This window comes from Echeneis naucrates, chromosome 3, assembly GCF_900963305.1.
Source record: "Echeneis naucrates chromosome 3, fEcheNa1.1, whole genome shotgun sequence".
Taxonomy (NCBI): domain Eukaryota; kingdom Metazoa; phylum Chordata; class Actinopteri; order Carangiformes; family Echeneidae; genus Echeneis; species Echeneis naucrates.
The window spans coordinates 21,749,729-21,774,719 of record NC_042513.1 but is presented as its reverse complement, the minus strand read 5'-3'; the positions used below and the strand labels follow the sequence as shown (position 1 = coordinate 21,774,719).

The following is a 24,991-nucleotide window of genomic DNA, read 5'->3' as shown; positions in this document are numbered from 1 at the left end:
AAATAAAGATATATCATAGGGCTTGGCTAGGACTGACGATGTTATGTCCATAAGGCCAAGAGCTGTGACGTTCTGGAACTACCACCCCCTAAAAAGAAAATAAATAATAAATAAATTGGGTTATGTTAATGAGGCTCTAGGCTATGTGGTGGGCTTAAGTATGCTTAAGGTGATGATTACAAACAGTGCTAGGTAATGTAACAAAGGCTGGGTGAGAGGACTGTAGCTGGGCTTGAAAATAATTAGGAGCATGGCTGGATAACATAGCTAGATAATGTGGCTGGGGGGAGGCTGGCTGGGCACGGTATGAAGATGATGAGTACCAGGGTTGAGCTGTCCACTCCATTGGCCCTCTGAGCTGTGACAAGAAGCTCTGCTGGCCACTGCAGTAGCTGGGGGTGATGCCAACGATACGGACTAAAGCACTAATTACCCCAGCAAGAGAAGCGAGAGAGTAAATAGAGGTGGAGAGGACAATACAGCAATGGCGCAACATAGACAAGACGGGTAAATCTGAAGTCTGACGAGTTGTGAGTGACAGCAGTGTGACATGACTGAACTGAGAGCAGGCAATACTACCTTTGTTGTCTTCTTCAACAACTTCTGAAACAGCAGCAGAGTTACCAAAGAGGAAGGTCACGTTAAGGAGGACCAAGGCGTGATAGGGTTGTCTGTACTTTCATTTGATTGCAGATTTTTTCCTATTGTGATGAACAAGAACATATCATTTTTATTCATAGAGAATAAATTCAAGTTAGATTATTTGACCAAACCTGACCCAAGTACAAGACACTGAGCCCACCCGGAACCTAATGGGCCTTCTCTTTCTTATGGCTGTACCCTACCTGAGCCTGGATGCAATTAGCCTTACATTAAACTACTAGATTGTTATACTCTGTTATGCATTAGTTGTTAACATGGTCACAACTTGCCTATTTACTAAAAATGTGGACACCTGATAAATTACCATCCAAGGGTGGCCAATCCTGACCTGAGCTCAACAATAATTTCTAGACCTTTGCGTATCTCACAGCTCCTCTCTGGCTCAGGTCTGTTATTTATTATCCAACATGCATAAACATGCACTTACACATGTTTTTAAGAAATCTAACAACCTTTACTAAAAAAGGTAAAACACTGAAACATGAAATCTAGCATAACGCAGTTTTTGACCTCTAAATTATTTTAAAAAATAGATTCCAATAATGGTTGTATTTGATGCTCTACCATGCAAATCCACACAGATGTGGGGGAAGGCATGATGAAATAAAACAGTAGATGAAGAGCCCTACCAGCAGACAAATTCCAGTTACTCTGCAATATGCTATCATACTTTCCAATAATAATAATTTTGTGTGATTGGCTAGCTGTTTAGTAGGAAAAAAAATTGTTCACTGATGACAGAGGCTTTGACGTGCAGACTGAAATACAGTCAAAATGTCTGCATGTAATTGAGTCACATCTAACAAGTCCAAAAAGTCCAGACCTCTGATATCTTAGCTACGAAAATAAAAATGCAGGGTCTGCTGTCTGCAGCAAACTAGACTTCACTCATAATGATTTTAAAATTAACATCCAATTAAATTTATGGAATGATAACATTTAAATGGCTTTAGACATAAACATGTCTTGGTATGGTTTTAGGAAGGATCATGGTTTTGGATAAAACGATTACATCCTTAAGGTTAAAGCTTTCATCAATAAACAATAAGAATACAACTATGTGTTGTAATCAATTGCAAGCACAGAAGACCTCAAGGGCTCATTTTTTACAGGAGAGTGCCTCTCACTCTACTTACAAAATAAGGAAGTAATTTTCTATTTTAATGATGAGCCAAATTATCCCTGCTGGCTTCAATTTCAAAAAGGCATCAATAAAACTTTTTAATCTACCACACATGCCCAAATATAAAGACGTTACCAGAATTCCATCAAACTTGTGTTTAACAAATACAGCATAAATGCATCGAGCAAAACTGATCCGACTCCCCCAACCCCCCGTTGTCAGCTGCAGGAGACCCCATTCACCCGCCCACTCGCTCTCCATACTTATTTATCTCCACTTCCTGGGGCCGTGTTAGTTCATTCCCATGTCGCTGCTCTCTCCTCCTTCCCTTGCTCCTCTCTCTTTCTTGTTTTACTCCTCGTTTCCGGGCAATTGGGTCTGGGTGCTGGTAGTGGGGGGGGGGTAAGAGGTTGGGGTAGAGCTGCTGGGAACTTTGTGAGTGTGTGTGCATATATGTGTGTGTGTGTGTGTGTGTGTGTGTGCGTGCTGGGAAGTGAGCTAATAAAGGACGGTGATCCATGAAAGGCCTTGAGCAAAGACACAGTCAATTACCTAATGCCTGGACCAGACTGCAGGGCCCACGCACACACATTCTCTCTCTAACATACTCACACAGACACACACACGCACACACCCATGCATATACCTCATTTACGTATACATGGAGAGGGGGCAATGGAGGGCATAACTGGGAATTGTGTGTATGTGTGTGGGTGGGTTTGCCTGTGTGTGTGATGGAGAGCGGCGATTTATTAAATTGCTGTCACATTTGACAAATTTGTGCAACTCAAGTTGAAAGGGTTAGGCCATAATATTTCCCTGTTTCCTCTTTTCTTTTAGAAGAAATTTATACCTTTAAGACCAAAACCCAGGTAACCTCAGAATAAACCCATGACTGCAGTCAGTCCACCTTTGGTTGAAAACTCATGTCTGAGCTGACCTTATGACCAAGCTCCATACCTTGATATAATATAGGTGTGATATTGAGACAGTGAAACAGTAAAACAGGGATCTTCAATGCTAACAGTATGATTCCCATAAATTACTCTACACACCACTATAGCAGCTACTATACAAAAACACCTTCCTTTTCAATCATTAATTTAGTTTTTTGACTCTTGATTATAATACATTGATATACAGTACATGAGGTGACCAGAGAAACAGAAAGACTCTTCCACACAGACACATCGAATTTCCATAAAAACTTCACAGCAACCACTTTGCTTAGCTCTGGTATGCATTAATCAAACTTTTACCTTTCTATACCTTTTTGTGTATATTTTTTATGTTTAGTTTGAACATAATCGGTTTATGTTGTCTTTGGTTAACAATGTTGGCCATATAGGCTTTATCTGTGAAAGTAGTTTAATTGAGGTTTTCTCGCCTTAATGGATTGTGTATGTTAGCCAGAGAGGAAAGGAAACATTCAATCGGTATTGAATGCAAAGTAGGTGTGGTCAAACCATCAATGACAACATAACTGAAGTGATACAATAAAAATTATGACAAAAAAAAGAAAAGAAAAGAAGAAGGCATATTTTACCTCCTTACCTCCTATTGGGGTCAGTGTAGAATGTACACTATGAAGCTGTTGGCCTAGACTGGCTGTGTAAAACAACTGCTGCTCCGGATCAGATGGTGGAACATATTTTGTGTTCTTCTGGTTGGCAAATGGCAAGACAATAAAAAAGTTAAATGTTTGTTGAACTTCAGCTCAGCCTAAGATCAAGTTAGGCTTTACTTCAGTATCAAATAATTATTTGGTTGAGCATGAATCCAGAATTCGGAAAACATAGCAAACACAATAGAAAACACGAAAGAGATTGAAAAGACAGGGTAAAAGGGTGTAAGGTCCTTTCTAAAATGTCTATTGAGTCATTTGATTTAACAGGACAAAAAGCTGAGAGCAACATCTTCTGCAAAGTAAAATTAACTCAGTATGTAGTGTTAAAATAATCCAATGGTATACACCCATTAGTTTTTATATTAAGAATATGTCCATTTGCAACTTAATGTGGCATAAGTTTGCCAGCAACTGTGCTGAGTTCATACAATACACATGTTAACTTTTGTACGTATTCACAGACATGCTGCATGCCTTGCCATACACTCAAGAAAAAAAAAAGTATAATTAAAGCAAAGTTTTAATGAAACACTCATAGTTAATGTTCATGTCTGTGTGGGTGTGTACAGAAATACCTTTACAGTGTATTTTTTGTATGCCATTATGTGAGTGTATGTGAGCACTGTTGAGTCTTACGGACTTGTGCTGTCGTAGCTGATTCTGGGCCTCCTCCAGGTGTGTATAAGAGGTCTGTAGATGCAGTGCCAAGTCCGGACAAAATACACGCTGCTCCCACACTTCTCCTGGCTCCCTGAACAAACCCTGGAGTAATCAAAACCACACCAACTCAGATATAGACAGGTACCAGATTCAGATTCTTGTAGTTAGAGCTAAGTGCTAAAACCAATGGTAGGCCAACGCATTTCATCTCTACTTCAGGGACACAGAGACCAGGAAAGAAGAAGAGAGATAGACAGAGAAATAGACTGAAGCAACTTGTATCAGAAAAATAAAACTGAGCTACAATAAGAATAAAGGGGAGATGTAAAGTGGTTGGATTTATTGCCCCTCTCCTTTAGATGATAAACTTGAAATTTACCATTTTGAAAGGATTTCTGTGGACAAACAACATGGGCAGTCTTGAAAAGACACTTTAACAAAAAAAAAAAAAAAAATTCTCTGTGCCCACTATTGATCTTCCTGATTAGTCTGTGAAAGTAAGAACACAGATCTAAGTAAAACCTGAGTATAATATCAAATGAAAAATAAAGACGTTTTTTTTCCTAATACTTAAAAAATAAGAAAACAACTACACATTAAAAGAATTTAAACTCATTTGTGACAACAATTAAGTGCTATTAAAAGAAAAGGTTATATCAGGCTCTAACAGATTGAATTAACTGTTGCTTAGGCTTTGCCTTTTACAGTAAAAATACAAAGGTAAAATGACATCATCATTATTTCTGTTTTTTTAATTATTATTATTTCTGATTCACATAACACAGCCTGTTTCCCTTCTACTTCCTGCTGCACAACCTCCACACAAAATTTTGGCAGCAATCTCAGAAATACGCAGCTGAACTTCAAACAGCTGTCTGTCATTTAATTCCTTGTAGGTCTACTTGACATTGGGGTTCCTTCCCTTGAGTGGTGAGTTTCCGATCCCTGAAGCTTTTGTACCATTGGCTGTTTAAACTTACTTCTCCCTTGTGCCCCCTCTCTGTGATGAGGTCCCCCACATTTGTAATAAAGATATCATATACAAAATATATTTGAAACATATTTAATAGAATATTCAATATTCAATAGAAAGGTTTGTCTTTTAAAACTAAAAGCCAATACTAAATAATATCTATATTTCTATTTATTACTTGAGTGAAATGCAAATAATGTGACTTGCAAGTAATTTTTCAGTTACAAAGAACCAAACAAACAAATATTGAAACTTTTAGGTGTCTTTTGAAGTGAATATGAAGCTGCCTCCAAAGCAGCATTTTTCAAACTTTTTAAGACCAAGGGTCCACTTGGTCAAGTAAGAAAAGTTCACAGACCACCTAATTCCCAAACATTCCCAGAACCAACTGGGCGCTACTTCAATAGTATTATGGAACGCTTGTATGGAAACTCCCTTGAAAAAAATTGATAGGTCAGTTAGTGAACAGGAAACATGAGTTTAAAAAAAGTTAAGAAGCTAAGAGTCCAGATGATCAGAAATCAAATCAGGGTCTCATTTCACCACTTGGCTATGTATTAACTACTTTATCCATATCTGAACACTGGCCAGATGACATTAAACGCTCTATGGTCTCAGTCATGGTGACGACATTACAGAAAAACCTAACACCCACCTGTTACATCCATAGTTACAACGGTTTCAGTCGATTCTCTTTTAATAATCCAGTATTAAGCACAGGTCAATAATCGTATCTTTTATCAGTGGTTGATAATTAATATGGTTAGGGTTATAAAACAGCTAAAATTTAGTACAATCCCAGGGCAGGCCAACCAAGTTTCATCTACATGTTCTCTCAAATGTCACACTCCATAGTTTCATTTTTCATGTTTTTTGAAAAACAAACAAACAAACAAACAAACAAAAAAACTGATTAAGCTACATGAGTAGACAGCGTCACAAAGCAGCCAACAAAGCATGTATACCAAAGTTGAACAACACTATAAAATAGCCAGTGTTTATTCTGTATATTTAAAACAACACATAGACCTCACCATGCACTAGTATGCTCTATGGTCACTCTGAGAAACCTTACATTAAACATTATATTGAAAAAGATTTACTCATGAACTACCTCAGGCCTCTTTTGGACCAAAGTCTGCCCTAAACATACACAAATGTGCTCTTTTCTGAAAATGATGTGTAAACTTTGTGCACTTTAATGTTGTTGCTTTGTTTGGGTTGACCTTCAGTTGTTGTTTGGTGTTAAAAAGGAGGGAGGATGAGGGGGGAGAGATAGGGGGAAGGACAGGGACCCTGTCCTTGCTCCTATCACCATGGGATCGGTGGCTTAGCCTGACCACTTCCACAGCCAGCACCTCAACCTTATCCATCACCACTAGATAGTTATCACACCAGGGGAAGGTGGGGGGATACACCCTGCACTAATCACACATACAAAACAAAGAAACACATGCAGGCAGAGAAAGATATAGACAGACGTGTATAAATTTAGATAAATAATGTATTTTTCTCCATGTCAGCACAAGGAGACTTTTCTTGTGTGACACCATTAATGAACTCACCCTAACTACAGCCTGCTGTTTGTGTGTGCATATGTGTGCGTGTGTGTGTGCATGTGTGTGAAGTACAGCTAATAAAATGAGACAAATCCACGCCTCATTTCTGCTCACTTATGTTTTACATTGCTAGAAACTAATAATAGGGAAAGCACTTTGCCATAAAGAGCTACAGAGCGTAAATAACACAAATGCTGAAATGGCTCCTCATCAAATCATTAACATAGACACATATGCATACAAAATCACATACTTAAATTGACACACATGCTATGGAAGATGGTCCTGTGCACCTACATTCAGCGAGTGAGCACTAGAGTGCTCGAGCTTTTTTATTTGTATTATTTACATAACTTATGTAGTAAAGTTCAACTGCTGGCATACATTTATAATGACATAAAAATCTACCTGAAACTATCATCAAATGTGCCAACAACACAACACTGCTGGGTCTGATCGGTGACAACCATTGGCTCAGAGAGGTACAGAGGCTAAACAGCTGATGCTCCAAAAACACAAAAAAAAAAAAAAAAAACGAAAACTAATTAGTTCATCATCAACCGCAGATGTTTGTTTTTTGTTTTTTTTTTACAGAAAACTCATTAGTTAGCAGCAAATTCACTAAGTTGGCAACACTGCAGTCTACAAACACTTGTTGTAGTTGCAGAATTTATTGTTTTCCTATCGCCCTGATGCATATCATATATTGGATATACTCTACTGGTGCCCCTGTGCATATGAAAAAACTTAAATAGGAACTTTCAAAATTCCAGTGCATTTACAAGCAACCCTCAAAACTAACTGTGCATTCATGATAAATGTGATAAAACTTTTACTAATCAGTATTAAAACTTTTTTATACTGACTTCAAGTTATGTAGCCCCGTGCTAACAAGACACCCAAACACAATGTTGAACACCAACATTCGATAGTAACACAGCCACACAGACAGCACTAACTGAAATATAGACACTTAACGGCTTTGTGCTGTATCCCCTGAGAGAGATGTCTGCCATGTTTTAATGATGTCATTCTTCTTTGAAAGGAGTTTTAAAGGATCTCTGCTTTCATCAAGAACCACACCCCTGGGGAAAGAAGGGGATGTTGTAGGCTCTAATAATTAGTATGACACCGTAAAACTGATACTCTCTTTCACCTCCTGTGCATGCTCTATTCCTCTGTCTTTTTCTCCCATACATTAGGCGTGCCTGAAGTTTGCACTTGTCTAAACCTTTTTATGTCTAATATGATGCAAGTTTTGACCATCTCACCTGTTGTTTCTTGTTGATAATAGGGGGCAATGTAAGCTTGGAGGAGCAGCTAGTTCTAGTGGTTTTGATCCATGGGGACCCTAGGCTCCCAGAGAAACTCGTAGCCAAGGCAGGCATGCCAGGGAGAGAAGTCCTGCCTCTGGGGACCAGTCTGGTTGGGGCTTGGTACTTGACCTGCCTCAGGAGCAGCTCTGTCTCATGGGGGGCTGGCTTGAATGGAGAGTTGAAGACCCCTGGGCACTGATGTAAGGAACAGAGAAGAGAGAGAGGAAACGAGTTAAACTTGCATAATAGAAGAAGTGAGACTGAGCTAGACACAAGAGTATTAGCATTAGCTATGTGATCTGATTGAGAAATTAAGGAGGCGGCTCCTTATTTCCTCCATTGAAGATAGTCCAGGAAAAAATAAGGGGTCAAAGGGGATGACATGGTATAGAAGCTCCTCACTAAAATTCAAACCAAGGACACTGCTTGTGTCAAACTGATCTCCTGGATGTTATACTGTTATACTGGCATTAGAATGTATTAAAATATATTTGTTGAAAAACAAAAAGTCATGTTTATCAGGAGGACAATAAGGAATGGCCACCTCCTGGGACAACTATGAAGATAACAACTGTTAGTCATTCGAATTATTCCAAAAAATATTCTAAGGAAATTTGAAATATCAGTTTTACAAAAAAGTATTTCCTCACTGATTTCATCCAAGATTTGCCCTTGCCCTTTTTAATTCATAATCCATAATCCATTTTAATCCACATTCATTTAAAAATTATGTGCATTCAGTTGATCTTAACTTCATTCTAATGCATACACTGTGGCCCGATACATTTTTGGCTGTAGCAGTTCAGTGTGTCCACTTCAAAAAATTGCAAAAAATATTACAGTGATAACTATCTGTCTCATGTGTGGCATCATATGGCTTAAAATTTGTTGCTAAAAAGGACAAACTGACAGATGGATACATACTAAACATTGTCCCTCCAGTCCTGAAGTGAGATAGAGATTTTCTATAGACAGTAATAATTATTCAAATCATAGTGATCCTTTTGCCTGTGTGTTAATTACCAGACCAAAGCTTTGAATTGGAGGACTCTGTGTCTACTCTATATGCTAATAATACTGCTTGCTATTTAGGACATTCTCAAAGACTGGGAGAGCAGAGAGAGAGAGGAACGAGAAATGCCCCCCTCAAAAAAAGCTCACCACTTTAAAAATAACAAATTAACAGACTTGTTAATTAGAAAATGTTTCATTATTACGCCCCTTTTGATGTAGATGTCAAGTATTACAGAATGAGTGGAGAGATATTAATTTAACTCAGCTAAGTGTGATTTCATTAACTGTGGTTTATTGACACAATTGGATAACAGCTGATTCTTATTGATGGGTCTCTATCTGAAGAAATTGTGAGTCGAGCTAATGCCATCTTTTCATTGGATCACTGTCGGTGGCATACCTCTTGAAATTATGGCAATTGTCCTGACTCCAGTATACAGAAGCCCAGATACTTATTTAGTATAAAAACACTTTAATATTTGGTGATTTACACTTTAATAACTTGCAACACTGTCAAAGTACAAATTTGATATGGTTAATGTACTTGGAACTTCTGCAACTTGCAGAGTGCATTGAGTCCTTTCTTTCTGAGCCATAGAAACAGAATAGTGCTATATGTGTAAAATACAATATTACTCTTTTTCATAAATATATGAAAACAAAATCACAGTAGCAAATAACAGTCAATGGATAATAACATGTAGTAAATGATAAAATATATTCCTTTGCAATTAATTTAAGAATTTAATGAAGACTAAAGTGAGAAACGCTCAGTGTTTACTCAAGCAAGAACTTTATGCTTTAAAAATGGGACTGTGTATGAAAGAATATTTCAGGTGCTATAAATTTGTGCCTTGCCAATCCTCCATGTACCTCCAGAGGACCATTCCTAAAACTGTACCAAGTCTACATGCTGATACTGTATTTCTCCTGTGCTGCGTTTCTCTTAAGACAGTAGTACACTTGTTCCTTTGCATTCACAGCAGGCGTCCAAAAAAAAAAAAAAAAAAAAAAAAAAAAAAAAAAAAAAAACACAAGCGCAAAATATCAGATAGTATAGTAGTAATTAAGTGTGCTGACTCAAAAACCACAATAACACCAAAATCTATGTATTGCAAATATGAGAAACACTCACCCAAAATCCTCACTATCAAAAGTTTCTGTGTATTTGATGACAGTTCTTTAGTGGTCAGCATCTGTAAAGTATATATTATACAACAGGGATGCCTGTACATATCCGGCTGTACCAAACAGGGAAGGGACAGAAGGCTGGCCACCACTGGGGATGTGCACACCACCCAAATGCATACACACACATAAATCTCACCACTCCTAAAGACACACACACACCCTTGCTAATGCAAGCCCAAAAGTACCAACCTAGCTACGGGAAGAGCAATGATGTTGACCCCTGGAACACACCTTCTCTGTCTCTGTCAGAGGGACTTTGGGCCTTTTGGTAAGCTGTATGTGTGTGTGCGACTGTGTGGGTGTGAGTGTGTGGGCTGGGGTCTGAGAAGTGAGGAAGGATGAACTGTGTGGGAGAGCCATCTATTCACTGTTGACAAGGTCAGAGCTACGAAGGGAAAGAGTCCCCTGCCATATGCAGAGAAAGAGAGAGAGATACATAGAGAGAAAAAGATGGACAGAGGGCAGCAAAGTACAGACAAACTTTCCCACTTGCTTTCTTTCCCTCTTTATTATTCACTAAATTCCCAACATAGTTCTACAGTAAATGATAAAACAATGAAAATTTGGACACAGCCAATCCAAAGCATCTGGAGACTGAAACATGGGAAAATACTACTGCTTTCCAGCTTACACCATGTTCATTTTACACTGTTTGGAGGTTGTGTGCTTTTGGGCACTTAAGGTGAGCAGGGGATAGCTGCAGGAAGAAAGGCTGCAAGAGAGATGATGACGATGCTGGTTGCACAGGCATGAAGGAGAGAGAAAGAGAGGGGTAGAGAACGTGAGAGAAGTGGTGGTGCTGAATCAACAGTGACCAGTGTGCTTTGTCTTCATTATGATCCCAGTGGGGAGTCACAGAGATGCATGGACACACACACACACACACACACACACACACACACACACACACACACACACACACACACAGAAAGAGAACCACTAAAATAATCCACTCAGCACATCAAAAGAGTCATGAGGACATTTACTTACTCATGTGCACACACACACACAACTAAACTGCACACTGCCCATGTATGTTAACAAAAGGAAAGACAGAAGATGTCTCTCTCTCCGTAGCCAGTTTCTGGAGGAACTCCCCAGATATATTTCATTGCCTGAGTGAGTCCCTGCTCGTTTTACTGTGCAGGCATACCCATGGACATGTGTGGATGTGCAGGTTTGCACTAACTTTCTTTGTACAAAGTTTATTGAGTCAGTGATGTAACATCGTAGACGGGTAAACAGTGCATTCCAATGTATGACAAAGCCAAGGTATAGAGACAAAAAAGACAACAAGATCGAGACAAGTGAAAACTCAGAGTCCAGGTTTCAAAGCTATAAGAATCTTACTGTGAGGCAGTAATGCTAACTACATCCTAATGCCAGCCCACATTTGGATTACTACTTGATAATTATTAATTATAACTATGAAATGATAACTTCTTTGTAAAGACTGATGATCTGTACTGTTAAAACACCAATTAGTCTCTTTCCATAGTGTCTTCATGACACAACAAAGACTGTAATACTTGAAAAGAAAACTTTTGGCATGACATATATATCAGAATATATTATTACAAAGATACAGTTTAGGGTTAGTGGAATGCATCATTGCGTTCAATGGATCAACAGATGCCCTCCTAAAATACTAATTGTAACACTATTACCACTGATGTCACTGCTCTTAATTGCTTTCCACTGGCCAGTGTTTGCTGCTGCTGTTTTCAGTTCAACCTCTGCTGTATTTTGGCTCTTTCAGATCTGACCCTATTTTTTGATTGACCTTTGACTTTATACAAAATTGCATTTAAAGTACCACATTTTGTGGACCATAAGGCGCACTTCATTATAGGGCGCAATATCAATGAATGGGTCTATTTTCATGCACAAGGCGCACTGGGTTATAAAGCGAAGCGCAGTACATACCGGTATTACAGAAATTGGCAGATGTAAGCGTACTGCGTACTGTTCTCTGATTAGTTTATTGTTGCCAGCGATAGCAAACACCTGAAGTTAGTGTGACGTTGGAACGACGTTGTAAAACAACATTTGATTATAATTGGATTATGATATGGATTAGAAAATTGGGTTTATGTTAAAAACGTAATGTTGGCTTGACGTCTATTATAGTAAGGTAACATTGACTAAATGTTGGATGATGGTTGCTTGCCAGCACCACACAATTAGTTATCTAACGATGTCTGACGTTGCAACCCATATCCAACCAGGGACCAACGTTAATACAACGTCCCTGTGTCAGCTGGGAATGCTCCGACAATCCATTAAGCGATTTTTGAGCGTAGTGTACCAAATACAATTGGTTTGATGTCAGTAAGCACAACAAGAACTCATACAGGCGCACTGCTGATTTTTGAGAAAATTTAAGGATTTTAAGTGCGCCTTATAGTGCGAAAGACATTGTGCAGATTATTTCTGACTGAACTTTTTATATGGCTGTGGTTATGAACGAGCCACTGATTAAATGATTGTCATCTCTGTGAGATACGTATAGGATCTTTTAGTTCCTATAAACCAACCTGCTCTGTGCTGAGGAGATGGTGTAAACGGTGAGCTTGGTAAACCATGGCTGTCTGTTCCTTTATCTTCTCCAGGCAATCTCTCTCTCTCTTTTGGAGTTCCTCAAGTTCATCCAACTCCCTCCTACAGGAAAAACACACACAAATGATTGAAAACAACTCCTATTTTTTCTTTAACTTTACAACACTGACAATCAAGACTAATGTTTTGATTTAAAAACTTTTTCAGTCCAAGCTGATCTGTGACATTACCTTATGACCAGATGGTTCAGCTAATGTTATGTCTTAAAATTCATAGAATGAGTACTTGCACAATGTCAACTCTGTCCGAGCGTAGTTTTTAGCCATCATTGTGAAAATTCCCTTGAAGCATCCTTCAGATTGATAAATAACTACTTAATGATAAGGGAGACATTGGTACAGAGAAACTATGAGACAAACAGGCGAATGACTGCATGGAGGGAAAAAAAACTAAGTGAGAGAGGCTGTAAGTGGGGAGATGATGGATATATTTCATCACCGCAGCCAGGACAGGTCTGTCTGTTACATCTGTTAAGTGAAGCTGGCTAAATGGGATACATTAAAAGCCCATACACAGCAATTTCATTCTGCAATCACATAGCCTTATTGTAACATGGGGATAATAACTTAAAAGGGGATTGGAAACAATTACTTAAACACACATGCCATGGTAAAAAACACACACACACAAGGCAAAGAGTAAAACCAATCCAATTCCACAAAAGCAATACCAATATAAGTTTAGTCATAGCTCATCAACAACCCTTTGTCTTTTCTTATACCTCCTTTTCTCTACCGCTTCTCAACTGCCTTCTTCTCTACCCAAATTCTGTTTTCAATTACAAACCGCCACAGAGAAATCAGAATATTCATAGTGTGTCTATAATGTGAGGTTAACACATTCTGCAACTACTGACATTTAAAAAGAAATCACAACACTCACTCTTGTTGCCTTTGCATTCCCATTCCTTCCTCAGCACCAGATTAAATTACAAAATAAATGAAATATGCAGAGCATTGTGTGTGTGTGTATGTGTGCGTGTGTGTGGTGTCAGAATGAGAGCAACTCTAAATGTGTATCTATGTGTCTATTTAATATTAACCACAGTAATTTCAGACCATCTGTATGAATGTGTGCAGGCGTGTCTGTGTGTGTGTGTACACAGGACTTCCTTGGCCTCTATTTTTCTACTTGGCAAACTTATTAATATCAAATATGAAGTTTGGATTTATTTTGGTGCAGTTATCAATTTCTACATATGAATGTTTACAATATGTGAATATTTTTGTTAATTCATGTATATTTCTATTGACTTCAGAAAAGACTGCCAATTTTTTTTGCATTTGTGTGTGTCTGAGCTGCCAGTGCTTAAGTGCAATTATACCAGTGTATATGTACAGTATCTGTAACAATGTTAGGGCTTTTGTGTTCACACACTTTTGCTCGCATGTGTGTCGACATGTCTGAGTCCATATGTGTTTGTATGTGTCAGGCTGAATGGGTGACCTTTGCTTCCCTGCCCCCATCCCCTGTGTTATTAATTGCTGTGTAGTGGACAAAAGCCAAACAGATTTGTAACGGCTGAAGGCACCTCGATCTGTGTCGACCCAACCAGCCACCACAACATACAACCCTCATTAGCCCTGTTCGGCACGCAGCACGTGCCCTCAAGTGCGTGTGTGTGTGTGTGTGTGTGTGTGTGTGTGTGTGTGTGTGTGTGTGTGTGTGTGTGTGTTTGAGTGAGTGAGTGAGTGAGTGAGTGAGCGAAAAGGAAAGGAAGAAAGAAACAATAGTTTTTGGGGTTTGTTTTTTTTTAGTATTTTAACAACACATTCATATAGTTTTCATTTGATGCACAAACTGTATGAGACTCATACTTTGACTGTAACTTTCTTATTCAAAGATTTGCTTTCAAATCTGATAAGAATTTAGTCCTTCATGACTATCTACCTACAGTGAGAAGGTGGGAAAACAACCGGGAAATGTAAGTACGGGATAAAAATGATTAGAATCATTTCAAAAAGGACATATTGCTACTGCAACAATTCATAAACGTGTACATTATTGAATATCAGCAATAATCTTTGAAATTTTTCTTATTTGAGACACTTAAAAAAAAATCAACAAATAAAAACTGTTTTGTATAAGTTGATGTTTTTTATAAAGTAACTCCAGAGCCCAATATAACCAGAAAAAAAATATAAATAAATATTGAAACCAATGTCCCATGTAGAAATATCTTAGAAAGCACTATGTATCACTTTATTATAGCATATACTGCCTTGTACTACAACCTTCTTGGAAGTGATACAATGAAATAAAGTGCAAACTCTCTGACTACAGATTACTTTTGATGGTTGCAGAAGCTAATCAAGTACACCTGAAGTACTTTCAAATAACTGAAATTCTGTCTGACATTTTCACCTCAGACCGTTAACTTATTTAAATGGCTAATATAGTAGAGGTACAATTCTCACTTCTTCCTCAATTATTTACTCCCTGGTTCACAATGGGGCATCAAAGGCTGATGGGATATCAGAGAGTGAGGCATTGTGGGACAGCAGGCCACACCTGCGGTCATCCAGGCCAGCACCAGAGCAGCTAATTGACCAGGTTTTTAATATTTAATCGAGACTTGACCTGATTGGCTGTTTAATTGCTCCAATTTAATGATTCAATAGCGGAAAAGCAGGCAGTACTAAGTCTGTTAATTTAGACAGTTACCAGCTCAATATATTGAGCTTTCAACACCTTCATAAGACCTACTTCTATTTAAGTGACTGATTGACTGATAGATTAACCAGCTCAACACAAAAGTAATAGAGCTGCCATGAAGACATTTTAAAACAAACAATGATTCTACTGTTAAAATGATCCTGAATCTGGTTCAGGTACTTCTCATACTATGAAAGAGAAAATGCTTCAATTTCATAGATTTTCTATACTTCCATTCACTGTCACTCTCAAAAGTAATTTTCTAAAAAGGGGAGCACAGCACCCAGATTAAACTTCAAAACACACATACACACACGTACTGAATATACATATCCAATCAGACTGAAGGAGTGAACTTGTCTCCACCCAAACTGGATCAGAAAGAAAGAGCAGTTAAAGAAAGACTGACGCATAGAAGCAGAGAGTGATCGCAGGGCAGGCATACAGGCAGGCTTGCACTCTCTCCACCATAGCGGCTCTCCTTTCATGAATGTCCTTGAGAGGGACACAAAGAGGGAAAAAAGGCTGAAGAAAAGAGAGACAGGAAAAAAGTACAGAGAGAAATAGAGACAAGAGAGCATGAAAAGAGAAGAATAAAAAACACTCACTGCTCAGTCTAGCAACAGCAAGTCTGTAAATTCTCCCTGAGCTTCCTTTATTCTGCTCATTTTAGGAGGACTTAAAAGATTTTGCCATGTTGTTGCAACATCACAGGGAGAATTATTTATCTGATTATGGCAGTAATAATTACCCAGCTGTTTGTTGCAGATAGAGGAATAATTCATGTAGTCAACAGGCCGTGTTGGTGACAGCAACGATGACACCAACACATTTAGTAAATATGCAAAGCGGGCTTACTCTGCTTTCCTAATTGCCCCCATCTTCCCAATGCACGCCCTTATTAAAACCCAGGAACTTTAAGTGTCTCCCTGACAAAGTGATAAATTGTTGGGGTACCAAGGAAAACTGTGGCAGAGTGGGGACTGCGTTGGGGTCCTGACTTCATTAGGCTATGCAGAAGGATGGATGAGGATAGACACTGAGGTACAGAGAACCAGTAACAGTGAGCGAGGGAGAGAAAGATAGAGTAAAATAGATTGACAAAGAGAACAAGAAAGAGAAAGAGGAAAAGCAGAGTGGTGGACTGAAAGTAGAGGATAGAGGAAGGTTTATAGGTAGCATGTATTAGCTGGATGCTGTACCTAATGAAATGACACAGATGGTTTTGTGAGGGAGAGATCTGTCAGAAGACAAAAAAAGAAGCTGAAACCAAGAGTTAAAGAGAGTGAGAGAGCGATAGAACGAGAGAGTGAAAAGGAAAGAGAGAGAACGGTTCGGCAGTCTATGTATTACTCCTATATCATTACCATGCGCAGCCGATCAGCCTGCGCTAAATGGAGACCATTAGTCCAACTTTGAATAATTTATACAGCAGGTTGGACAGACAGACAGACTTACAGAGGGAGGGAGCATGCTGGTGGATTAAAAAGTAGACCTTTGCAAGGTGAGTGATCAGGCAGCATGTGATCCGAGGGCTCAGTAGCTAACACAGAAAGGATATTTTAAATAAATGCCGGCACGGCGTTAATTGATCGTGACCCCAGCAGCACTAAATAAACATGTGATTAACTGGAGAAGTGAAGTGACCTCAACACCCCAAACCACTGTGGAGGAGGGGCTGTGTGAGTGTGTGAGTGTGTGTGTGTGTGTGTGTGTGTGTGTGAGAGAGAAAGAGTCTGTGTTTATGTGTGTCTGTGTCTGTGGAATGGAGGTGCCTCAAGAGAGTGGGGATGTTACACCACTTACGTATTGAAACAATACAAAGTAATTCAGTAAAATAACATTGTATGTGGAATTTCCCTCCAGTGTTTGTCTAATCTAGTCTGACTTTGTTTTCCACTATTTTTAGAATATACTATGTGAGAGGATATAAAGACATTGCAATGATGCAGAGGAGAGCATTGCATTATTCTACATATTTGTCAAGACAAAGTCCAAAAAGCTTTAAAATTAATCAATCTGCATGGGACTTACCATATATAATGTGTTTTTTTTTTTCATGAAAATAATATATAAAATGGTTTTCATACTGGTTTTCAAAGCTGTGTTTAATTACATATAAATGTTAATGTACCAATCTATTTTCACAATGACTTCTGGAATGGACAGTTCTATGTACTTTATAGTCAAGTTTGCTTTAGAAATAATGAGCACAGTTATGCCAGTTCTATGTCTTTCAAAACTGGTGTCATACCCCTAACTGAATATTTGACTTGTTTGTCATTGTGTGTTATTAAACTGAGGTGACAACACTTCTTTAATGGACTTCAACAGCCTAGTCTCCCCTACCTCTAAAAGGAGCAAGGAGTGTAGAACGCTGGTGGGGAAGTGAGGGGGGAAGCAGTGATCCAAGGAGCACTTTAACAAATTTACATTTAATTTTAGCAGAGGCCTTAAGATATTTTCTGGTAAAATATATTAGCAACATTAAAAATGTGACTATTAGCTAAACGTGTTTTTTTTTTGTCAAAAATAAAAGATGGCGTATCTCTAGCAGTAAGCCCTGGAGCACAGGATGTTTTATTAATGCATGAGCTGCGGTTCAAATCAGAGGCTAATTTTTAATTTCTTCACATCGTTCACTTCTCTCACTCTTAGCCTGAAGCATTTTAGAGGACTCTTTTGCTCTGTCTGACTCTCTCTTTTTCTCTTGCCTATCTCACCACCTTTCTAGTAGTCTCTTTCATTCCTTCAGTTTTCTTTTCCTCTTCACCTGCCCCTATTCTCTTGTTCTGAGGCAACACTTTTGCAAGCATGGATTTTGCCAACATCTTTCTCTCTCTCTCTCTCTCACACTCTCACTCAAACACACAGACAACACAAATGTCTTAAGGTTATGGCTACACAAATACACCTTTTAACCCTCTACCTTTACTCAAATCAGATCAATTCATCTTGACATAAGTACGAGCTGACTCTAGCTCTCTGCTCTCTCATATTGATAATCATATGTTTTTCTATTTTACCTGAGAAGTTCATTTTTTCTGGATAGTCCTTCTAGATAACTCTTCCGTGCATAGAAGTTGTGGATATACTTCCTCACAAAGAATCCTCTCCACCTCCGCTGGATCTGTGATAGATTAAAACATGTCAGTGGTTTCTTCGTGAGATGAAACTGTGGTTGTTGACATTGATGTTGTTTATTTATTTATACTTTTTAAAATTCAAAACTGAATGAATCAGCTCTTGGGATGTTAGTGCATATACATTTCCTTAGTTTTATTTGTTTAGTTTTTTTTACATTTTCCTAAAAAACAAAACAGAAATTAAAATGAATATCAGTGCTGTTTACAATGGAATCAACATGTCAAAGACTTTTGACTTTGCTATTTTTAATTTTCTATCGTCGTAAGAACCATCTAACCAATACTTCTTCTCATTACTTTAACTGGAACAGGTGAAAAATAAGGAATCCAAACATATTTACATGGGATAAAACTTTTAAACCATGCAGTTTCCCCCCTGGAGTGATGGAGGGACACTCCAAGGTGGAACAGACAGCTGTCACAGCTTCATACATTTAACTATATCAGTCCACATTGATTGTGGAGCCTGCAAGCAGCTGACACACACCCCTACATACATCAGTGGACCATTTTAAAGCAAGGGGCAGATGTCCTTCAAACTAATTACAAGATTAAAACAACGGCAGGTAAAAGAATAATCACACTATGAGAAGAGGAAAGAGGAGAGAAGAGGAGTGGAGGATGACGAAAAACAACAAAGAGCAAAATGAGAATTAGCATTGATCTGCCAGTCAATAGATAATTTTAAATAAAGTAATTGCCGCCTCCCAAGTTCTTGCTGACCTTTGTTGACTAGTGAAATCAATGCTGTTGAATCTAATACAAATCCAGGGTGCAGCATGTAAACACTGGTTTCTATTACGGCCCTAATACATTATCCTCTGTTAGTTACCACGCTGTGATAAAGACAACAGGAGAGGAGTCAAAAAAAAAAAAAAAGAAAAGAAAGAAATCCAAATTGATTCAAAGGAAATGTCACAAGGGGATTCTGAGATGATTGTTTTTCCCTTTGTGTCTCTCTTTCTCCCTATTTATACATTGAATATTTCATTGGTAAAAGATGTCCTTCATTTTTTTTGCACAGGGTATCTCCCATTTGCTCTCTCTCCCTCTCTATTTCATTTCCATGCACATGAACAAAGGCTACTACTTTAGTCTGTCCCAAAGGCCAATTATTCAGAAGAGATTTGGGGTTTTTGAGATTGCAGAGAATTGCTCATAGCCCTACAAATATTTCGGATCATATGAGCAACATAAGCTATTGTAACATTCTTTATAATTTCAACAGGTGACATCATAAAAGAAGAGGTCAAGGTTCAGTTATTAGATATGTTTTCACCATACTTTTTTTGAATTTTTTGTAACTCTTCTGCTGAAGTTTGAACTTAATTGATTGGGCCTGGTAAAAGTTTTCGCTCTATTTGTCCCATGGTATTGCTTGATGTGTGACAGAGGTATTCTCATGCATATCTTTTTTGGTGGTTCAAAATGGAACACCCAAAGAAAAACCAGATGGAGTAAAGTGCACACTGTAGAGAAAATCATAATTTGGCCCTTGTGGCATTCAAACTCTGTGCCTTCCTCTATTGTGAATCACTAAACCATTTTGTTTCCACATTAAAATACATACATTTCACTTTCCATTAAAGTATCTATTGCTTCCTATATGGACCTGGAGTTATTTTATATGGGTAATAAATCTCTTTAACTTAAGAGGTTTCCACTTTGCTGCATTACCCCTAAACTTTTCCCTCCTGTGACCTAAGACCTAACACTACTCCTACTCTCACACATAAAGTGACATTTACCGAAACAGCGTGGTGGTCTGCTTTATTTGTTTGGGTTTCTATTAAGTGTAAAATTTGAAGCCTTCAACAATCCAAGCTTTTCCACCAGTGTCAAAATATTGTAGCCAACCATGTCCAACTGGATAGGGACACACACTGTTCAATAAATGTTAGTGGATTTTTTGTTGGTCTATGAAATCCTCTAATGGTTGAGGTAGAATAAAACTGTCAGCCAAAAAAGTAGGCTACATGGAATTGTAAAAATATAAGGTTTCTGTGTAATATCCTTGTATAAAAATGCCAAAGCATCAGTCATAGCCACAGTTGTATGATTTATGAGCAGAGCAGCAGTAGCTGAAAAAAGGAAAAAGGGAACAATTGATGTGCAAGGAGACCAGAAAAAGTTTTAGTTTTTTGTTTTTTGTTTTTTTTTTAATAAATAAAGGATATGTTGCTAAGAGAGAGATACAGGCTGATGTAAAGGGTATCATTCACTTGCTGGCCTCTTATTAGTCACTGTAAATGAACAGAATAAGGACTGGAAGGAATTGTCAATGTGAAAAGTAGGCAATGGTTTATTATGTTCTCTCACATTACATTAAGTAAGTTTGTATTTAATAAAATGCAATACCAAATAACTTGTAATTCACATAGTTACACCGACACATTTTTAAATAGCAGAACCAGCAGCCCAGTATAACCAGTTTTGTTTTCTTTGTATATTATATAGAGAAATTAGAGAAAATGTCAATTTTAGAGGAAATACTACATGTAAGATTAAATAAGTTGTTATGAAATAGTGTAATGAAGTGCTTACAAGCTGCTATTTATGGGGCCTCCCCTTCACAGCACACAGACAGAAACAGAGTGTACCCCCACCAAGACACTCAATTTGCTAAAATAAGACACTGTGGTGATATTTACCCTGACCGCCATCTCCTCATAGAAATTCATCTTCATGATAAAATATGCCGCCTGTGAACACAAAGGAAAAGATGGCGTTACACCTTGTCTCTGAGCCCTCTGATCTGTCCACAGCAGGCGTCAAAGATAAAGAGCTCTTTATACATAATACATTGCACAGAGGCAGTACAGATAGGGCCAATGAAGAGGCTAGGGAGGAGGGAGAGAAGCATGAAAGAGAGAAAGCAAGAGAAATGAGGAAAAGAGAGAGAATGACGAGAACAGGGGGGAGAGAAAAAAGAGAAAAAGAGAGAGGGACAGAGATAGAGAGAGAGAGGCTGGTTAGCAGGACTTTGTATCAAGGGGAGAACAGTACACTCTTAATACACCAACGCAGACAAGGGCCAAGAAAATCTATGGTAGTCAAGCAGTGAGCTAATGGAGATGTATGACGGCCAAACGCTCTCCTCTGGATTTCATAATCAATGACAGCGCTGCCAGAAGAGACTAACAAAAGGCCAGAGAATATTCAGTAGCGCACCGACAAGCCATAGCACACCAAACGTTCTGGCCGACCACTGGGGGCACATTTCTGGAGCAAACGGGAGTCGGCCATAAAAGGGATTCATATCTCAACATGTCTTTATTAATAACGACAGGGAAGAGAGGGAAGAGTGGAAGGGAAGGAAGACAAAGACTTGAAAGGTGGCTGTAAATTCAGCTTGATGTTTTGAGATGAGGCGTTGCGCACATCACATTAGACGTGATAAGGTCCAGAAGAGTAAGAGAGAAAAAGACAGGCAGAAGGCGGAGGACAGAATCTTTCAGAGCAAAAGTGTGCTGTGGCAATTTTGAGTGATTCAAATTAGTGCTCGTCTGTTTCCAAATGAGACCAAAGAGCCACTTTTTAGACCATATGTGTGTTGTGACACATCCTTCATCGTTTATTTCAACACCCCTCACCCCCCCCACAATCATACACCTCCCCCTTTCCATTTCTTGAACGCCTCCCAAACGGCGGCTGGCAGTTATGCTTTAACAAACAGTCAATTTACAGGCATGATAAATAGCTTGTTGTGATACATTTACAAAACTCAATCCAGGGGAAAATTATACGTGAGAGCGCTGGGTATTGGATCCGGTATCAACAATCTGTTCAATTAAGAGGCAGTTGGAGGCAATATGCTGAAAATGGGGCCTTGTTTTACTAAAGCACACACACACACACACACACACACACACACACACCATACACACTTCTCACTTCTCTTTCCTTCTCTTTCTTTTCCACACTCTTCTATATGCAACCCAGGAGCTGTGATGTAGATGGAATTCCTTATCATATTGCATCATATTTCCTAAGTGCTAATTTCCCAATGTGTAATGAGTGAATTATATTCCTTAAGGTCAGACGCTGGGACTTAGGAATATAGCAATTGAATTCTAATGCATGCTATCATAACATAATCAATATATCTATAGGTTTTCCAGACACTTGCTTACCTTCACCATTTGTCTGAAGCGTGCCCTTGCTGTGAAGCCCCTCCATATCTTCTGAATAATGATTGCCTTCTTGTGCAGATGACTGTAATAAAGTCATATTGGGAAATGATTTAAAATATTGGCTAAAGTTACAGAGAAAAGATAGAAGTAAATCAAAACTAAATAAACAACTAAATAACAACACTAAAAAATTTTAAAATCTAAAAGACTTGCATTCCTGTATACAATGCAATTAACTAAACCACCCCCTAACCCTGGCATCACTACTGCTGTAATAAACTGTGATCCTTTTTGGTGCACAACAAAAAAAAAAGAAAAAAGAGTGACCTTCTGCATACAAATGGCTAGTTATAAAGGACTTCAATTAAAAAGGTCAGGGAAACATCACACTTACACAGACGCTTTCACAAAGACACAGACACACACGCAGAACATTTCTGCTCCTCTAGGCTTTTCGATCATGTCAGATGAGCCTTTCTCCCCCTTTAAGTCAGCAGCACACATTTGTATTCATCTTCAAACATACTCTAAATGCAAGTCCACCGCGATTCTCTGCCTCCAATGAGACCATCAATTTCCAAAAGGCCATTTATATGCCCAGAAAATCAATGCTTATAGTGGGTGTCGCACAACCCCGGAGTTGCACTTAGGCAGCTAAAATTGTTGCTAATTATCCACTTAACGCATTGATCAATTAACTAAAGTAATCTGAATTAACCTACTGTCTGGAAGTTTGTCTGCTGACCCTGCAGAATGGTACTGGGGTCAGAGCGTAGGAACAGGCACAGAGACAGAGACATTCATTTCTCTGCATGTGAAAGGCGCACAGAGTGCAAGCGACATTTATTCCTCCAGGCCATTTGCAAAGCTCTAGAAGTGGGATAATTATGGGAGTGAGCTAGTATTAGGATCTCCCCTGAAATTAACTGTTTGAGTTGTGTCTGAATTTTTTCCTCAACTCCCAGAGGGTAAAGTAAACCTCAAATTGGTATATAAAATATTAAGGCTTGTATATTATTTTGCCTATGGCACAAAAAGGACCACCAGAAGTCTCATTAGACCAACACATAAAGGCCAATACAAATTATACCTGAGGTAAGCCCGCACCTTGCAGGCCCTGAACCAGCTCTGGATCCGGGTGGCGGCTTGGTTTTCCTTCTGTCTGTTCTCCTCAGCCTTGCTGAAGCAAACAAATCATAAAAACAAAACAGTGTAGTGTAACTCCATTATCCATGAAATGTTGTAGCGTGTTGACGTTCAAGAATAACACAAACGTTTTTGTTTGCTGAGCTCACCGACAGACGTTGATGTGGACTCATTATGTTTTATTGTTGTTAAATACCGTCTGATTTAGCGTTTTGTTAAAGCATCACTGTGGATTTATACACGTTACAGTATGAGTTTTTGCAACAAGAAAGGTTAACCACAGATACAAGTCAGGAACAGCTAGCTCCCCTAAAATGGACGTGCTATTTAGCGGCCATTAAGTCGACGCTGACTGATGTTTTACCTGCCAAAACTACTTCAGCAGCGTTGAGAATGGGTTTTCATAACTCACACCGAACTTAGTCGAACTTGAGTTGCACACCTGTTTCTGAGGAAATGCTCCTTTTTGAACTCTTCCACTTCCCGTTTCTCTCTCAGCCGCTCCGCCATCTCTGCTCGGCCGTCGGTTTACTGGTTGCCATGACAACCAAGTGTCCGGAAGACGCGTTCAGGATCATGGAGAAAATTGGAGTTTACTTCACAACAGCACGTTTAAACGCTTCTGTATGTTATTGAATTGGAATTACATTCGTATTTTGCCCTTACCCCCTTACCCAACACTTTGGTGCTCTGTCTCTAAATGTTTTTTTAAATCATCTCTATGATCGTTCCCAACTTTCACAAGGCAATTACTTTTAATTTCCTTTGATGTACTTACAATTTAACAAGGAGAAAGTACTTGAAAGTTCAGATGGACCTACTACAACAAAATCAGATTTTCTCTCCTTCAGTGGCGACTACTAAAGAAAAATTATATATAAAATAACATTATAAAATAGCTTACGGATGGCTGAAAAATAAACACTTTGAAAATGTCTGCTCTGGATGCAGATTGTGGATCTGTGTATTGATCTGCTAGTTGCCTCGCTCCTTCTTTCCATCTATTTTCATCCTGACGTGGCGTTATCACCCTTCATCACACAGTTATCAGTTTATTTCTTCCTTCCCCATTTCCCATCGTCTTCAATCCTCCACTCTGCCTCAACCATATTCACCTGTCAAAATGATCACCTCAGCAGGGTGTGTGTTTGTGTGTGCACTTTTGT

General features: G+C 38.7%; 1 protein-coding gene across 1 annotated transcript in view; it reads right to left on the bottom strand.

Annotated features, from left to right (window-relative positions):
- Positions 1–24,335, bottom strand: part of spata17 (spermatogenesis associated 17) — a 34,588-nt gene extending 10,253 nt beyond the window's left edge. Inside the window, exons 1-9 of the mRNA XM_029498924.1 lie at positions 24,268–24,335; positions 23,770–23,859; positions 22,680–22,761; positions 21,198–21,248; positions 18,427–18,530; positions 12,664–12,787; positions 7,877–8,116; positions 4,054–4,175; positions 3,341–3,449 (exon numbers count right to left, since the gene is read on the bottom strand). Of these exons, the coding sequence (XP_029354784.1) occupies positions 3,386–3,449; positions 4,054–4,175; positions 7,877–8,116; positions 12,664–12,787; positions 18,427–18,530; positions 21,198–21,248; positions 22,680–22,761; positions 23,770–23,859; positions 24,268–24,335 (945 nt within the window). The 3' untranslated portion in view covers positions 3,341–3,385. The remainder of the gene's footprint in view (positions 1–3,340; positions 3,450–4,053; positions 4,176–7,876; positions 8,117–12,663; positions 12,788–18,426; positions 18,531–21,197; positions 21,249–22,679; positions 22,762–23,769; positions 23,860–24,267) is intronic.
- Positions 24,336–24,991: the final 656 nt, after the last annotated feature.